Genomic DNA, 17,580 nt, shown 5'->3' with positions numbered 1-17,580 from the left:
CTAGTTTGTACTCCACATGAGAGAGAAAACAAGCCCACTGCCATTCCTAAAGCATGGTCAAGTTAAAACAGCATGGTTGAACTAAATAAATCCAGTCTTCATGGTATTTAGAAATGCTGTATCTATCTCATACCACTTCAGGCAATACCTAAGACTGGTAAACGTCGGGATGTAGAAGACATAGGCAATAATTTAATGCAGTCAAGATGTAATGACTGGCACAATTACACACCTTACATGATTTTATTCACCCAAGTGAAGTGTAAGTTTACAGAATAGTCTCTAAACCACCCATGTGGTTTAGAGACTAAATAACTCAAAAGATATTCTTGCCATCAATAGAATACTGGGCTATTTATAATTGTTTTACAGATGGGTAAACTGATGCACTGAAAAGGATTTGCTCGTGTCTGGTGGTAATAACACCCAAGAGTTCAAATTTATGGTGCTCTATTTCAAGAGCTCCATGTAGATTTTCAAAAAGTATTCATCCAGAGCACATCACAGCTGCTTTATGATACAGGATGTGTATAAAAAAAATGTGTTATCAACAGGCAAATAGAGGGAACATGAACTTTCAAAACACTGTTTGCTTCTGTGTTCTCTATCCTTGCAGTAAGGCTAAGGATACCTTTTCCTGTCCTTTCACTGAAGAGAAAACTACTCCAATATTATCTCATCCTCATCAGAAAAGGAACAAATTCCAAAGGAAGCATCTTGGGAGCCTCCAACTTTCTATAACTGCATACCCCAAAAAATTTTCTTTCACAGAAAACCTTTGATACTGACTCCGAAGGGAGCCCCCAGCTCCATGTCAACCTGTCTGGGTGCCCCTGACCAGGGCTGGCACAGGTACCTTACCTATTTCTCCAGGAACATGCTTGCCACTGAAGCGAAAACATGCTGTGACATTGAGGCAGTTCACAGGCTGCAAACCATCATGGCACTGAGGAGCTGTGATATTGATGGATGCTGGCAGAAAAATGGAGATGTCCATGGTGATGACAGGTCTGGATCTAGAGATCAACATAGAAGTGGAATTGAACAGTTATTCAAAGAGAAGTTTCTCAGCCAAAGCAAAAGAAAGAAAAATTGGTAATGTGCACAATTTCAAGCAGAAATTAAAAATAAAAAAATGCATTTGAACTCTAAAATAAATTAGCTCTTGACCTAGCTGGCAAAGGCCGCTAGCTTCTGAATGAAAATCACAGTATTAGCTTGAAGTTCAGTGCTCAGATACAGACTGCAGGAGGCATCTGGGGTAACTGATAATATATAACAAACATCTCCAGTAAAAGTTGCATAAAGTCTTCCTGATGACCGAAGACAAAATTAGCAAGCGAGGACAACAGAGTCATGCAAGTGAGGCTGCTAGCTAAGGTGCCTGCATAGTCAGGAGAGGTAAATAATGGCCCTAGGTAAAATCTGTAACTTGAAAGTCAAGTTGGGAGCACAGGGGTAGGAGATGCATCCATACATATTTTTTCTTATGGTGTAAGTGGGACAAGAGACAAAACATTCACATTTTCTGGAAGAGCAAATATTTGGGTAATTTCTCCCAGCAGGTGCTAAGAAATGAATACTCTTTCCATGTTGTAGAAATCTACTTTGGGAGTGACCCAGTGCACCGTGAATTAAAGTTTTCCACCCTTGCAACTCCTGCACTGAGCTACTGCTACAGTAAGTCCCAACTGAAGAAGAGCTCAGTAAGAGTCGCAGAGCAAGCTAAGGACCACCAGGGCCCAGGTGAGTCTGCTCTCAGATGACACAGAAGTGCCACCAGCTCTCCTGGGAAAAGCAGCTCAGAAATCCAGTATCTACAGAGCTGTCCTCAGTGCAGGACTTCAGTCCAAGTATTCAGCAAGCGTTATTCTTCGTGGTTTCAGTTCCGTACATGTCCAATTTGAACGTGCTCTTCCAAAAACAACTCCAGTATTTAAAAAAAAAAAAAAAAAAAAAAAAAAAGGTGCAACAACCAGCAGATTAACTTGTAGGGTAGTCCCAGCACCCTGTAAGGCCAGACCACATAAGCAAACCACTTCAGGACTCTCACTCCACAAGCCACTTAATTTGGAGGTGTGGGAGAGAGGAGAGAAGAGAGCAGGGATTGTGGTTACACCTAATTCATATCAACTGGAACAAGATTCACATCAATCTCTGAGACAGCTGCTCACAGTCTTTTACCGCAGCTTGAAATAACAGTGCAAGTTTGCCTTATGAGATGGAGGATGAAGATAAAATGCTAAGCCTAGAAATACATACAGTAATGGGGAGGAGGGCAAGGAAAAAGGAGGAAAAAGAGTGAACTTCCTAGGAGCACCCCACTATGGAAAAAACCCTCTCCAAGTGCTAGGGGATAAGTAAAAGAATAAATGTTATAATTGATCTAAAACAATATTTCTTCTCGAAAGGAGAAATTTTTCCAGTCATGATGCACTGATTTTCCTTTAATGTTAACTCACTTGGTTATTCATTGGGGAAAAAATAAATAAATAAAATATGCCTGTCAAATGGCCATACACACGCGCAAGCAATATAGCAACTACAATCTGCCCCAAGTCACCACGGCTTCCACAAAAGCCTTTAATATCACTTGGCAAAACATTTGTTGGTTTTGGCCAAAGGACTTCACAAACGCTTCTGTAGGGGTGCGGAAAAAAAGCTGATTTCTTTATCCTAATCTGAATCTAAACAGCAAGAGTGACACACTCTGAACTGGAAGCAGCAGCAATTAATCAGGCTGCCCACATCATTAGCCAGCAATGCCCAGATCTCCACAGAAAGGCACAGGCAGTGACTGAATGCTTGGCCAGAGGTTACTAGGCTGTTGTGGTGCATGTTGTTCTAAATATCACCGCAAACCTTTCTGAGGGCCTTTTTCCACCCTGCAAGGAACAACAGTGCAGGAGAACCACACACAGTTGTACTCTGAGTGGTTTCATACCATTGGGGTTGTGAGGTCCTGTCTCAGCGCACAGCACACCATTTTACAGAGCATCAACTGGCTTCCCCTGTTTGTGTGACAATGGCACTGAAAGCCCTTCAGAAGACTTGACCAGCTGCCACACTTGTCGTTTCTTTCTTCCTATCCCTTTATTTTGTTGTTTAACTGACTCAAACGGAAACAGTCATGCTTTCCCTGCGTTTAACTAGATGTGGGTTGGCACATCTTTTCAGCACTTCAAGCATTTGTCTTGCCAATCTCACCACACTCCCCTATCTTCCATTAAGACGCAGGAATCCCTACTTCTACTAGTAGCAACACCTAGTTACTGTCAGTATTGTTCTGTTAAATATTTACAAGTGCAACAATGGAGCTACTGGCAAAATTAAAACTTCCCATTCTCTTCTGTGTGCCTCAAGCCTGCTTGTACTCTGTCTCCACCTGTGTAATTTGGTGAATCAAGCTGCCACACCTCCCTCCATCAGATGAAACAAGCAATTGTACTTAATGCACACAACTGAACAGTAGCCCAAATGCCATGTGTATTCAAAACATCTCTGTATTTCATTTCCTTACAGACTCTTATTTCATTCTGCGTTCCATTATAACTCACAGAATTAAATTCTGGCATTGTATGCAGCTGGCTTTTTGTTCCATTTTGTTCCCTTAAATAATACTTTGTTACTGTTCTTACATTTACATAAAGTACATAATCTTCTCACATATTCAGAGCAACCTTTCTCAAGAGGCACTGAGATGCACCACATCTCCACCTGGCTTTAACTCTTTGGTTTCTTCATAGCACTGAGAGGTCATCCCTCACTATGCTGTTATGGTTATGCTTGAAAAGCAATCCAATTTGATTTTGCCTACAATAAACTAGGGAGAAAATATGTGGGGTGGAGGACCTAGACAGATATAAACAGAAACAATTAAAACAACAATAGAGCAAAAAGACATGGATCTCACCTTAGGAGTACCACATTGTCTGACAAGAAGGCTCCAACAGTCATATCTGAAATTTTTGTAACATTTAGACAGTTAAAAGGGAGGCACAGAATTCAGTTCCCTCAAGTCAGTTGGTAAATGACAGAGCGTGCATTAAAAAAAAAAAAATCTATCTTAAATCAGATAGCTTAGCCTTTAAAATATCATTATATCAAAAGTGTTATAATTAGAGGATTAGGTCTACGAGGATGCTTCACTTTACTTCATCATTTGTTTATTGTTACTATTATTGTCTATATTTTTGTAAGTTTATTATCATGACTGAGCAGCTTCCAAGCAACTTATAACCTTGGCAGGATACTAAACTTCCTCTGCTTCAAGACCTCAGTCTTCTGTCATGACTGCCCAAACCCCTTGAATCAAGCAATCAGCTCAAATTATTGAGCCAGGAGCTTGAATAACAGAGGGGAAAAGGAGGAACACACTCAGCTTCATTGTCCTCTCACAGATGTGGGAACCAGCAACCCGGAAATGACCAGCTCTGGTGTTTTCTCAGCGTGTTGCTCCAGCGTTGCTGTCAGAGCAGCACACGTACCTGGGTAGCCATTGCCATCCATATCGACTCCCCCCGATATGGACTGGCCGAACATCCGCAGCATCGGGTTTATCGCTTGCCCAGACAGCTTCTGCAGTGGAAAACACATCAAGTGAAATCATAGGAACTCAAAGAAGCCCTGATTAAAAAATAGAAAACTTTGAGCCTGATTTTCATGGTCACCGGGGCTTTCTTCCATGGGCTGGGAGTGCCGCACATCTGCAGGCTCGCACTTCACCCATGCAGCCCGGGGCAGGAAGGCTGCCGACTGCAGGAAGCCCTTCTGCTCTGGGCTAGGAGGTGGCCAGTGCTGACTTACAGCAAAACACACACCTGCTCCACAACTCTCATGCAGACCCAAGCAAGATAAAGAACACATCAAACAGATTTATTTGCGGGGAGTAAATTTAACTGTGCCCCAGAGATTTTTTTTTTTTTCACATTACCTTCATTTATGTAAATAAAAGATTTCAACAGCATCTTCGCAAAAATAATCATTAAACGAAACAGAAAATTCTGCATTACCATTTCTTTTCACAAAGTTTTCCAGCATACCCAAACTGATTAATTTTCATCCCACTTGGAAATCCTGTTTTTCATCAGCAGTTATGCAGTATTTTGTGTCAGTGTGGAAGCTGTATCTCATTTCTGCCTCCCCAGCACACAGCTACTAGCACCACTTCTTTTTTCTAATTACAAACACAAAAACTTTCTCTAACCAGCTTGAATTGTAAAGGTCTTTGCCTGAAACAAATTACTGTATCAAAACTCTTTTTCTACGATGAGCTGATGTCTCCCAGGCCTTATTCATTATGCCGGGCCATCAATGCAAGACCTGAACTCTAACTAGCCTCTGACTGCAGAAGTTGTAGACAGAAGAAACCTATCCCACCAACTAGTTTTGAGGCTGGTAGTGGTGCTGCACAGCTTGTGACATATGACCAGGTCTTCCTGGCCCACCCACAAAAGGACACAATATTCGGCAAAAGGTCAGAGGGGAGTCCCATGGAAAAGAAGACAAGGGGAAGAAAGACTTCCTGCCATCCTGACAGCCAGTTTAAAGGGATACCAGTCACATACAGATATCCCTTTCTTCCTACGTTTGTGTAGATAAGACAACGGGAGAGCACTTCCTTCCCACATAACATCATGTTTTTGGAGAGTGGGTCCCAGTTAGGGTGGTAAATCCTGCCTGCAAGCAGCCCAGCAGACATCTGCAAGCCATCACAGTCTAGAAGGCAGAGGTATAAAGCTGCTCTGCTTTTAAGTGCCATGAATGGAAACAGCAGGCCATGAAGCCAATTAAGTTGCTTCTGCTCAGAGCCACCACTCAAGCTGCTGTGGCAGTGTAAGGCAGCAACAATGATCAGCAATTTGAATGAAGCAGGGGAAATCTAACAAAATTAAAAGAGTGAAAATGTATACCCTGCAGCCCCCACCACACACCTTTCTTGGCTTATTTAAAAAAGGAAATCCAGGTCATTAAGATGGCTCATGGGTATAGTAATAAGATACAAAAAGTCTTTCACCTCTGGGTTCAAACCCAGGCCAGGTAATGAGCTGAAGCTGTTACACAGCTTTTTTGGGTTGCACGTGGTATATGAATCAGTGGTGCGTCTGTCTTGGGAAATGGCACAAAAGTAGTGCCCTGTGGTGGTTTTACCGTGCTGGGCAGCTAAACCCCACAACCGCTCTCTCACTCCCCCTCCTTTAGATGAGGAGGAGGAGAAGTAAAGCAAAGAACAACTCACGGGTTGAGATAAGGATAATTTAATTAAAGGGAAATAATTATAATAATTAAATAAAGACTACCATGAACTAAACAATTTAACTAAGGGGAAATAAAAGGGAAAGGGGAAAAAAGGGAGGAAAACAAACAAACAAAATAAATGAAAGCTATATGGAAGTGCAGAGGAAAGAAATTACTCTCTACTTCCCACAAATGAGCGATGATTGACCACGTCCTTGAAGCAAGGCCTCAACGCACGCAGCCGGTGTTCGAGAGGAGGACCAACGTCTTCTCAACAAGAGCCCACCCCTCCCCTCTTCTTCCTGTTTCCACCTTTTATTGCTGAGTGTGACACCACATGGTATGGAATATCCCTTTGATTGGTTTAGGTCAGCTGCCCTAGTGGTGTTTCTCTCCTCACTTTTTTGCCCACCCCCTAGGAGGGTTAGAGAAAGGCCCAATGCTGTGCCACTGCTGCTCAGCAGTAGACACAACACTGGTGTGATAACACTGCTGTTCCAGCTACAAGTACAGAGTACGGCACTGTATGGGCTGCTGCCGGGAAAGTTAACATTCCAGCCATACCCAGTACACGACCCCTCAGCTGCCTGGGGACAGGAGGCAAAGATGGGAACAGTATCACAGTATCCTGCTATGCTCTGGAGCTGGGCTTTGTCCTGCTAGGGCAAGCAGAGAGACATGTGCTGTTTGCTGCCCTTGCTCATCTGATGGGAAGGAAGAGATAGCAAGCAGGATGTTTCACTTACCACTCTGCTGATCTAGGCTCTTTCAAAAATATTGAATTCCCCCATGAATGACTCCTCCCCCCAAAAAAACAAAACCTTGATCCATTGCAACAAGAGCTGGAAAGCTCCAACCTTTGAACAGCCCAAGAACCTCCCAGCCAGAGGCTCTTGGAAAAAAACGGGCAGGGTCCTCCAAATGCCACAAATTAGTGCATTTTAGAAGTATCCATGAAGAGTCATTTAACTTCATTTTTTAAAAAGCAGTGCATGGCATATACATGCTAAAAGGAAGATGGACTGAACTTCTATGATTTGTTAGAAGAGCCTCCAATATAACCACTAAACTCTTTTAATCCTGCTTAAACTGGTTTACTGTGAAAGATCCCACCCAGAAACAAAACAAAACAGCCAGAACTTCAAACACACGGAGGGAGGTAGGGAAGACTCAGGCTCTGCAAAAAATAAATGTGCTAGACAGAGACTAGGGGACACATGTTGGGCAGCATCGGCATCAATTTATCTTCTCTCCTGCCTGGCTACAGTAGCTGAATTGCACAGTTTCATCTATGCACAAGACTCTGTAGCATACCCCAGCCTAGTTTTTACTTCATAACAGAGGTCAGGGAGTGGTACCCAACCATTGTGATATATGTGTGGACCATCATTATGATGTATTCTCACATCAGAAGTAGAAGGCTAAGAAGCTGTGGGGAGAACAAAAGAAAACTTAAGTTCCTCTTCCTTCTTGCTAAGTCTGCTTTGGTGGGAAGAGAGAGCAACCTCCCAATTCTCCCTGGCCTTTCCATGACCTATATATGCTCAGCCTCTGCAGAGTTTGTCTTCTGCCGTACTACTCTCCCTAAAAATTGACATTCAAATCCCAAGATTTCATTTTCTTCAATAAGGAAGCTACAGCTAAAGACTGTAGTAAAATAAAGTGATATATAGAAGAAATATAGAAATAAAGAAAGTATCCCCTGATTAACACAATTTTACCTTACAGCATAAGTAAGGGCAAAATGGGAGATGCCATCTTCAAATCAGGACCAAGAAAGGGATGTAGAGCTTGAATTGCATAAGACTACCCATAAAGAGATCCCCAAACATGTTTTGTTTTTTCTGCAGGTCCCAGGAAAGAGCCTACAGATATCATAAAAGACAGTGTCACGTACCATAGAGTACTTGGGTACAATACCATTGGCATCTCCATGATAAATATAAACTGCTCCTATGTAGTTATCCTCCTTAGGCGCCCCAATGGCAACATCTGTAAAACAGGACAGATGATAAACATTTCACAATCCATTCTGTTAACCCTGCTTCTTCCTGGTTTTAATAGCCAGATCTCTACAGGAAAACAACTCCCTGTGAAGATGATCAGCAGCTTGTGTCAGCCTGGCTAGAAAAACTTGACTGATTTAATGAAGAGCTCACATTAAAATAAATTTAAAAAATACACACATGTATGTGAATTTGTACATGCATGTGGCTGTGTGTTGTGCCCAATCAGAAACACGTGTTTGTTACAAAAACATGTGTTTACTAACCAGTAGTCATGCTCAAAAAGTTAAAATAGAATCCTTTCATATCAAAATATCCCATCAAAACCTAGGGGAACATCAGCTTTATGAACTAAGACGGCACTGGCAAAACATTTGTTGTAGCAATACATTAAGTTTGCTTTAAAACCCAAGCCTCCAAAATGAGACTGAGTGCATTATAAGGATAGGCAGAGACAAAAAAAGTGCTGCCAAGGGTGCACTTGGAAATTACATTTGATCCAATTTAACAGCAGAGTGATCCTACCCTTCACTCGCTTCTGCTGCTTGGATCTAGTGATTGCATAGCTGCTAAAATTAAATTCTTCCTCATGGCATCTTAGCCACAGATTGATCCAACTCAGTCTGCAGCCCCTCCATCAACACGGCTGACTCACAAGCAGCAGCAAAGAATGTGCAAATGCATGGACAGGTGCAGAGGGAGGCTATTCCTACCACTTGTGATGACAACCTGGAGTAAAGTTAGGTTAAGCTGAATGTGCTATCATGCCCTGAGTAGCCTGGAAGAAAAAAAATCCAGGGACACAAAGAGCAAGTCAGCCTTTGGTCAGAAGTCCTTAATCTGTCCTGCCAGACGTCAGGTACCAGCACCAACACTTTGCTCTCATCCATTCTTACCACAGCATCAGGTCTCATACTGAGCAGCCCATGAAAGGTGCAAGGGTTAAATAAAGCAGGAGAGAGTTCATTAGTAGAGTTCACTGTATCAGGAGTGAGAAGCTGCTTCTTAATTTCATTTCATGATAAGAAGCATCACTATGCCAATAAAACTGGAAAGGTTTGAAGGCATAACTGGGAAAAAAAAGAAAAAGACAGGTTTCTGTGCTGTTTGGGGATTGGGTATCTGAAACCTTTTATAAACCAAACAAAAAGTGAAACAAGGAAGGCAAACTGAACTTAATGAGATTGGGGTGTGAGCTGCACGGACATCAACTAAACCACAGCATGTAGGACCTAGGACCACCTGTCAAAAGTTTTAGATGACAAATCTCATGCAGGCCTGTTGTCCTCAGCATGAGCCCAGGGAGAAGACAGGCAGCACTGACAGCCCCACTGACATCTTCAAGGAAAAGGCACTGACCTGGGAACCCATCATCATCGATATCGCCAAGGGCAGCCATGCTCTCCCCAAAGTGCGCGTTGTAGGCACCATCACCATCCAGAACAAGCTGCTCATCCAGCACTCCCTAGCAAAGAGGAAATAAACCAGGCTCAGGGGAACAATGCTGCAGGAAGCACCAGGGTAGAACAGTGGAATGACCATCACCCTCACTACTGAGGCATCCCCCCACCAACAGAGATCAGCTGGGTGCCATAAATCGAAAGGGTTAACAATAAAACCAACACAGTTGACTCCAACAGGAGCCAATAGGTCTCCCTGGCACACTCCATGGCCACAGGTGGCATTGCCAACATCAGAACCTAGGTACCACTAGCCTGGTGAGCCAGGGACCTAAAGGTCCCCAGCTCTGGCTGAACAGGTGAGCAGACACTGCCTGAGGATGACAACATCAAGGTAAAAGAATCCACTTAAAGAGGAATTCAGCCTTTCTCTTTCAAAGATCCTTTATTGTTCAGTTAAAGCTGAGCACTTTAACTTTAACTGAACAATAGCACCTTGTAGGGGCTGGTGGGAACAAGTTTAATGATGATACTAATTTCTATTTTTAAATCTTCTTATGTTGTTAAAAACAAAAAAAGGGGGGGGGGGATGCTAAATTAGCTAAACAATAACTCAGTGATACAACTACATGCAGTCACGGGGCTCGGTGAGCTCATGAAGGTTTCCAGACACCTGAAATGTAACAGCTCAGAGCTTGCTCTGCTGGCAGATTACATCTGAGAAGTGAAATTCTCAGTCCAGACTTACTCAGCTAAACCCCAGTGAATTAAAGAGAATTCTGTTTTAAGAAGCGAACATTTGGGCAATTGGATTTTAAAACTTTTTATGTATTGGACAGAAGGATTAAAGCAAACTACCCAAAAAGCCTTCTGAAATGAAGAATAAGGAAAGAGCTTTAATGAAATAAAGAGACAGAGGAAAGTTCAGAATAAAGTAGCTTTGTACTCATATGCCATGAGAAGCCTTATATGGATTTGGTATTTCTTGCCCACCCACTTTCTGGTCAGATACATAAGCTTCAGTTTCTTGCAGTCTTCCCTCAAGGGGAAAGGAACATTTCCACAAGAAAACAAAATATTGTTATGCAATCCAACTTTGTACCCACCTCAAAGGTTGTTTTTCTTTGTTTTGCATCCTTTGTGAATGAGGGTAAACTGCCCTCTGGAACATGTAATAAAATCTTTTTCTTGGCTGCAGGGAGTTGCTGACTTTAAGAAAATCCCACATAATTAAATTGAAACACAACAGAGAGGAGACAGGCAGGCCTGTATGTGCAACTCATTTCTCTGCAATCCTCTTAAGAAAGAGAAAAATATAAGTGTATCATACCTAGCATCACTATAATGCAGTTTTTTCTGATCCACTGCAATAACCTCTTGAGCACTGGTGCTTGTAGAATGAAACTGCAAGCTTTAAATGACCATACCCCAAAGAGAAAGCCACCAATCCTGCAAGCCACTGCTGCTTCAAGTAATCCTTGCTGCAGGAGTTTAATTATTTAACGTCATCATTTTATAGAAGATAAAAATCATATATATGATTTCATATATACGATCATGTATATGATATATATGATTCAAATATAATCATATATGATCACATATGATTTCATATATACCATCATGTATATGATTATACATGATGGTATATATGAAATCATATATACTCTCACTGTAAGCATGAAATATTAGGTATTATCTGCTTAGAATTCTGGATGTATTCTGATGACACTGCAGCCACACTGCAGTATAAGAAGTTGGGCAACCTGTGATCAAGCTGAAAAAGTAAAGTCCATTTAAAGGAGGAGCAATAACTGAAGATAAAAATACAACAAAACTAATTCTGAAGTCTCTCAAATGCTGCCTATAGGACTCACAATGTGTGTTATGTCTAACATAAACAAACTCCATGTATTAAAGTTCTCAAAGTTCTGATTAATTAAATCAATTTAGTCAGTAACAACTCCCCCTTTGAGACAGCAGGGTTTGGACCTGAATATTAAATGTGCAATAATTAGTAAACAGTTACTGTTTTCCTATAAATAGGATATAATAATGATCTTGCTTTGGTGATGGAAGAAAGGTCAGACTTTTCCAAGACTGTGGTTGGATCGTGAGAAATCCAACAGTATCAGCTGATAAGAATTTCCCACCAGTGGATATATATGAGCCATAATGTAAAGGTAACATGAATGCAGTCTCTGCTTTCCCTGCAAAAAGACTCCTAAATCCCTACACATTTTTGTTCTGATTCGTAGGTCCCAATGACCACCCAAAACACAGAAGGAAAACTCAGTCAAAGCTGCTGACTTTTACTTGGTTTTGGCATGTAAAGCCACAAATACCACAAAGTTTCAATATGAAACCAGAAACTTTCCCAGACCTCCTTGAAAGATTCACAGCTCTGTGATGAATGTGGGTTGGTGTCTGGGAAACCATGATACCAGATGAGCTTTTCGTGACTGCATGCTCTGTTGGAGACATCCAGGGCCCCACTGTTTGAGACATTAAGTTTCACCATGCAACGCTGGAGGGGACATCGGCGTTACCCTGCCCAGAACCACACCCTCATCCCTTACCGAGTCATCTCCTGGATATACTCACATTTCCTCTGTTGATATAGACTGTGACTTGACCCTCATCTCTGATCTCAGAAAACATAGGTGCTCCAACCAGCAGGTCTGACAGCCCGTCAGAGTTCAGATCAACTGCACATAAGGAGGAGCCAAAGTAAGAGCCCATCTGTAACCAAGCCGAGTCACAACAAAGCATTCAGTATCTGCCCACACACAGGAGGAAATCATTTAGGCGTGCTTTTTTTGTTGTTGTTTTTGTGTTTTTTTTTTTTTATTTAAAATGATGACTTGCTGCTTTATCACTCACAAGTTCTCCTACAGAAAAAGTTTAGGGGATAATTCAGGCAAGAATTAAACATTTTACTCTAACAGTGCATGAGCTTGGATGCCTTATCAGAAGAATAAAATCTATACCCTGGCACATGCTTAAGTGAGACACCTAGGTTTTCCTAGACTAACTTTCAGTTGTCAAATGCTTAACACCAGGAAGGGGGTGAAATAAGTTTCCCAAACCGAGACCTTGCTGGCGATTATTCATGCCCATATTCATTCCTAAAGAGACCTGAACTTATATACCAGAGATCTTCTGGCAATGCCTAAAACAAACAAACAAACAAACAAAAAAAAGGGGGGGGGGGGGGGGGGGGAGAGAGAAAGGAGCATCCATTAAAAGAGGCATTTGAAATTACCCCTCATTTGTGGAATATTTTCACATATTCTATTTGTATCAGTCACTTTTAATTAACAGCACTGGTTGTGAGTTTTGTTAGTAACCTTTCCTCTCACATACAATAAAAACTTTTCAGTTGACGCAGAAAAAAACTAAGCCACTTCCATCTCCGATTATTATTGCTTGACAAAACTAAATTGCTTAAATTTAAGAAATTCATTATATCGTTTTTATACAGGTGAATATGAAATACTAACAATCTCCCAACCAGCATCCATATTATGAATTTAAAAACACATTTAAACACAAAAAAGAAGCCAAAAGCAAGAATGATATTCTGCTCTTATTTCATCCACTTCTGCTAAGGTACCACAAGGCATACTCTTTGAGACTAGTTAAAAACCATAGTCTCAAAACTAAAAGTAACTTCTAAAAGAAAAATTAAAAGACAGCTCTTCATATTTGAACTTGAGAGCTGTTTACATAGCAGGAAAAATTGAGGTTAAACAAGTAATTATTTAGGTTAAAAAGAATGAATCACACTTCTTGCATGTTTTCACATTCCTGTTTGTGGATCCCTGCACCACAGCCTTCCATGTCCAATAGCTCCAAACATGTGAGCCAGAACCACCGGGCACAACAGGAGATGGGCAGCAGCAGCTTCACTCTTTAGAGTCTTAAAAGATTTAAAAGCTGCTAAATCTATACAGTGGGGTGAGTTAAGGATAGAGTTTCAGTTTGTAACTCAGATTTTTGTGCTTGTGTGGGTTTAAGGTCAGACCTCAAGTATCATTTGATTCCAGTTATTTTGTAGTTTAGGTTCCCTTGTGGATTTTTTATTTGTTTATTTTTTTAATCCGCTAAAGTTTTAAAACAAATTTCTCATGGGTAAGGAGTGAAAGTTATGAAAAGCATTTCACTGTGTATTCAGGCAGTTTTCAGGGGAAGGCTATTATTTACTTAACTGCAATGTGGTACGTCTGCAGTGTGGGTGAGTTCATGGTGCTGTGAGAACCTGACAGTTGTGCACTTAACATTTGTAATGAGCCACCACGTTTTCTTTTTTCATCTCTGCATCTGATTTCCTTGTTCGGCCTCCACAGAATAAAAAAAAAAAAAAAAAAAAAAAGGGAAGGAAGGAAGAAACTGCCCACTAATGTCTGTCTAACAGGAATGTTTGAGCAATGAACCTTTCACACCACTCGGAAGGACACAGCATTTGCTGAGAGCTCATTTCCAAGAATTGCTCATTGCTGAGCATGTCTGGTTATATTTCAGTCACAAAACAGAAAAGCTGTGATTTAGGATAGGTTTCTTTTAAAATACAATCCTCACTCAGATTTTACAGAATTTGTAGAAAGCATACTACTGGGAAAGAAGGTGATGACAGCCTAGAAGTACTTGAAGGATGTAAATACTTGATTAGTTAAGTTTCATATACGAATAATGTGATTACATTGAAAAATGAAAGTTTTTGGCTAGGACCTGGAAACTTCCTGATAGCTCTATTTATTAGGTTGAGGAATACTTCTCCAGGAGCACATCCTTAGGGGCAATTAAAAGTCAACAGGGAAAAAAATGAACAGGAAACAATCAAACACAGGAGGTGCCCCAGATGAACTGGGAGGGCTTTTCCTTTCAAGATGTTGGCAACTCTGCTACAGCGCAGAGAAAGACATTTTGCAGAGACTCCTGAACACAAGTCACAGCATCTACCCACACATCCTTGCAGTTTTTACGTATTCCAGGCATGTTTTTAAAGATGACAACAGTCGTCTTTTTTTTTTTTGGGGGGGGGAACATGCTAATATACTACCCACTTAATAATACAGTCAAATGCTCAGATCCTTCTGAGGATGGCAGATCTCTCTAGAGCCAGATGCTTTTGAGAGCCAGTAACCTTTTTCTTCTGCATTTCCTCTCATCCCAGGAGAAAACAGGCAACCCCGGGTAAACAGTGTTGTGTCCTCAGGGTGTTATTCCCAAATAAACCTTTGTTTGTTTTTATCTACACCTAGACATACTGTCCACTTCATTCTTCATGTGACACATCACCGGCAAGCTCCCAGCGAAGAATGTAAGCCATTCCCCACTCAAACACAACATTGCATGGGGGAGTTGTATCTCACCAGCATTCACTACATTTTTGGGCAGGAGGCAGGGTTCAGTTCTAAGGCAGCAATCATAACAGAAATACTCAGGACTGATTCATGGCTGGAAGAGGAAAATCATCCTCTCCTGAGGCACAAAAGCTGCTCCTCCACAAAACAGCATAACTCTCATGTCCCTGCCTTGTCACAGCAGGGTAGAGAAAAACAGAGAGGGGCTTTGTGTAATAAACCAAGCTCCAGGCTACTAGTAACATCTAGTCAGAGGAAATGTCTCTGTCTGGGCTCTGCTACATCTCAGAAGGCAACAGCAGAAGCTGCTGCTACATTTGTGTAAGGCTAGGCAGAACCAGTAGTACAATTTTCAGCAAAACCCTTAACTTCAGTCCCATGGGCATTGAGCAGAGATTGAAGTCGCCACCATTGCAAGACAAAGGGAATACAGGTGGTCTGTACAATAGGTTCACATCTTCAGGAAAGATGAGGAAAAACAGCCTTTGATCAAAAATTCACAAAGCAGTAAATTGAAAGTGATGCTCTAAGACAAACCTGCCTTTATTTCCCCTCCCTCCACCCTCAGATGAAAACATATAAACATAAAATCTCACCTTTTTTCCTGATGCCTGAAAAATCTTCACCAAAGACCCTGATCGCCTGTCTGTTCTGAAAATATAAACCTGAAAAGTGAAAAAAGAAAAAGGTTAACCAATAGTAACTACGAAGCACATAAAGGCACAGCATTGGTGCTTTCTCCATGTATCTGCATCATGATCGTGGCCATGGCTATTGCCAAGATACAACTTCAAGACAGTTTATTGCTCAGTCTTGTTTTAAAAGACAAAGCATGTACTTCCCCACTTTCCTGATGAATCACAGACCTCCTGTCACAAGAGATGCTTGAACAGTATTTAGTCACCTACTTTTTTGTATGTGAGCATGTGCTGAGTACTTAAAAGCAACCCATAAAGGAACTCTCCAGCTCTCAAACAACAGGCATTTGGAGAATGCCAGGAAATGAGCAGGGCAAAGGGCTGAGAAGGCACAACGCTGCTTCCCTTCCCCTACCCAGCCTTCCCTTCTCAGGGACCCATGCCTGCACGTACAGCACTGCAAACTTCGTAATGGTTTAGCATTTAGAGTAGAAATCCCAATCAGATCACTCAAGGCATTTGCACTGTTTCTTCTGAAATGATCTGTAAATACATAGCCATTCAAACTCGGTCCACTTGTTGCTCATTTCCATAGGAGAAACTGCTTAACCAGGAACTCCTGGGGATAAAAGCATTGATAGAAGTCCAGTAACAGATCTTGTACCAAAATTTAAGACCTAAAGCACGTTGCTTGTAGGAAGGGACTCCCTTTGGCAGAAGGGCTGGCTCAGTCAGCGTTTTTTGAGACTCTTCCAGCATTTGACAGGCTTCTTCCCAGCAGGTCTTCATGCTGTTTGTGGGACGAAGGATCCTAATTTTCCAAGGCCGTGTGGCTGAGCCAAGCACTTGACATAGCTGAATATGTGGAGAGTTATTAATAGGTGGTGAGACAGAGTTCAAAGCCATTCTCAGCTGAGAACACAGCACGTATTCACCGTGGATTGTTGCTGTAGATATAAAGGACTCCCCAGTTTTTGCAGCAGCCTGTTTAGCAGCGAGTGCATGTTGCCAGGTGTCATGACTCCAAACCCAGCTTTACTAAAGACACTCCTGGTGCCATTTGGGAAATGACTCGGTCTTGTTAAGTTTCTTGGCTTTCTCATCAATGGAAAGGGTGTGAGAACAGTAATCACTTTCTCTTGGGGAAGTGGTAAGGATTAACTTATTAGAGAGTGTGGAAAGCACAACAGGACTGTTCAGCATTATGTCCAGCATTCAACACCTCTTACCGCCCCCATTGCCATGCACTCCTGCTACCCACATTCCATGCCAAGTGAGAATAACAGGAGCTTTTGCAACTAGAGCAACAGTCTTTAACCTACAGAGCCAGCTGCTTCCTCATGGATCTCACATTAGCAGCTACATTTTTTTTTCTCCTTCCTTGTAGAGAATTTAAATCTGTTCCACTGAGAAAACGGGTTGGAAGGAAAATGCACTGGAGCAACCATAGCAGAGCACCTGGGATAAGGAAACTATCTTGTGCACGTCTTCTCAGTAGCAACTGTGCTGCTGCTATATCCCTTATGTCCTAGTCATGCCAGACCAGGTGTACATACCAAGTTCATCCTCTACTTTTATTCCATTATCCCCATTTACTCTGCTGCCCCCAGCAACTGCAAGGACACAATCTGTCTAAAACAAAGGACAGTGTTCTTGCTAATGGAGACCTTTCACTCCTTATTGTTAGGACTCAGCTACAACTGAGCAGTAGAGGGAAGAAGGTGGAAGGACCAGATGTGTCTGCTGGAGCAACTGGTGATAGTAGGCCCCAATATGATTTGAAAGGAAGAGTGGTAAAAGCAAATACTTCACATCCCTTCCCTCCTTCTCCCTAGTCCTGCTCCTCCACTTTTGATTCAGAAGCATAGAGCGGTCCCAGTGCTTACCATCACCCTGCTACCAACAGCAGCTGGGTATCCTACAGAGAAACAAC

The 17,580-nt window shown here is 41.8% G+C and overlaps 1 protein-coding gene across 2 annotated transcripts in view; it reads right to left on the bottom strand.

Annotated features, from left to right (window-relative positions):
• ITGA9 (integrin subunit alpha 9) overlaps nucleotides 1-17,580 on the bottom strand; it is a 221,026-nt gene that overhangs the window by 174,774 nt on the left and 28,672 nt on the right. For both annotated transcript variants that reach the window (XM_082754412.1, XM_082754413.1), the window contains exons 8-14: nucleotides 15,606-15,674; nucleotides 12,248-12,385; nucleotides 9,603-9,708; nucleotides 8,135-8,229; nucleotides 4,488-4,578; nucleotides 3,914-3,959; nucleotides 862-1,016 (exon numbers count right to left, since the gene is read on the bottom strand). In XM_082754412.1, coding sequence (XP_082610538.1) covers nucleotides 862-1,016; nucleotides 3,914-3,959; nucleotides 4,488-4,578; nucleotides 8,135-8,229; nucleotides 9,603-9,708; nucleotides 12,248-12,385; nucleotides 15,606-15,674 — 700 coding nt within the window. The remainder of the gene's footprint in view (nucleotides 1-861; nucleotides 1,017-3,913; nucleotides 3,960-4,487; nucleotides 4,579-8,134; nucleotides 8,230-9,602; nucleotides 9,709-12,247; nucleotides 12,386-15,605; nucleotides 15,675-17,580) is intronic.

The sequence above is a fragment of the Aythya marila genome (genome assembly GCF_965140915.1).
Source record: "Aythya marila genome assembly, chromosome: 2".
NCBI classification, from domain to species: domain Eukaryota; kingdom Metazoa; phylum Chordata; class Aves; order Anseriformes; family Anatidae; genus Aythya; species Aythya marila.
This window is presented reverse-complemented; position numbering and strand designations above follow the sequence as displayed.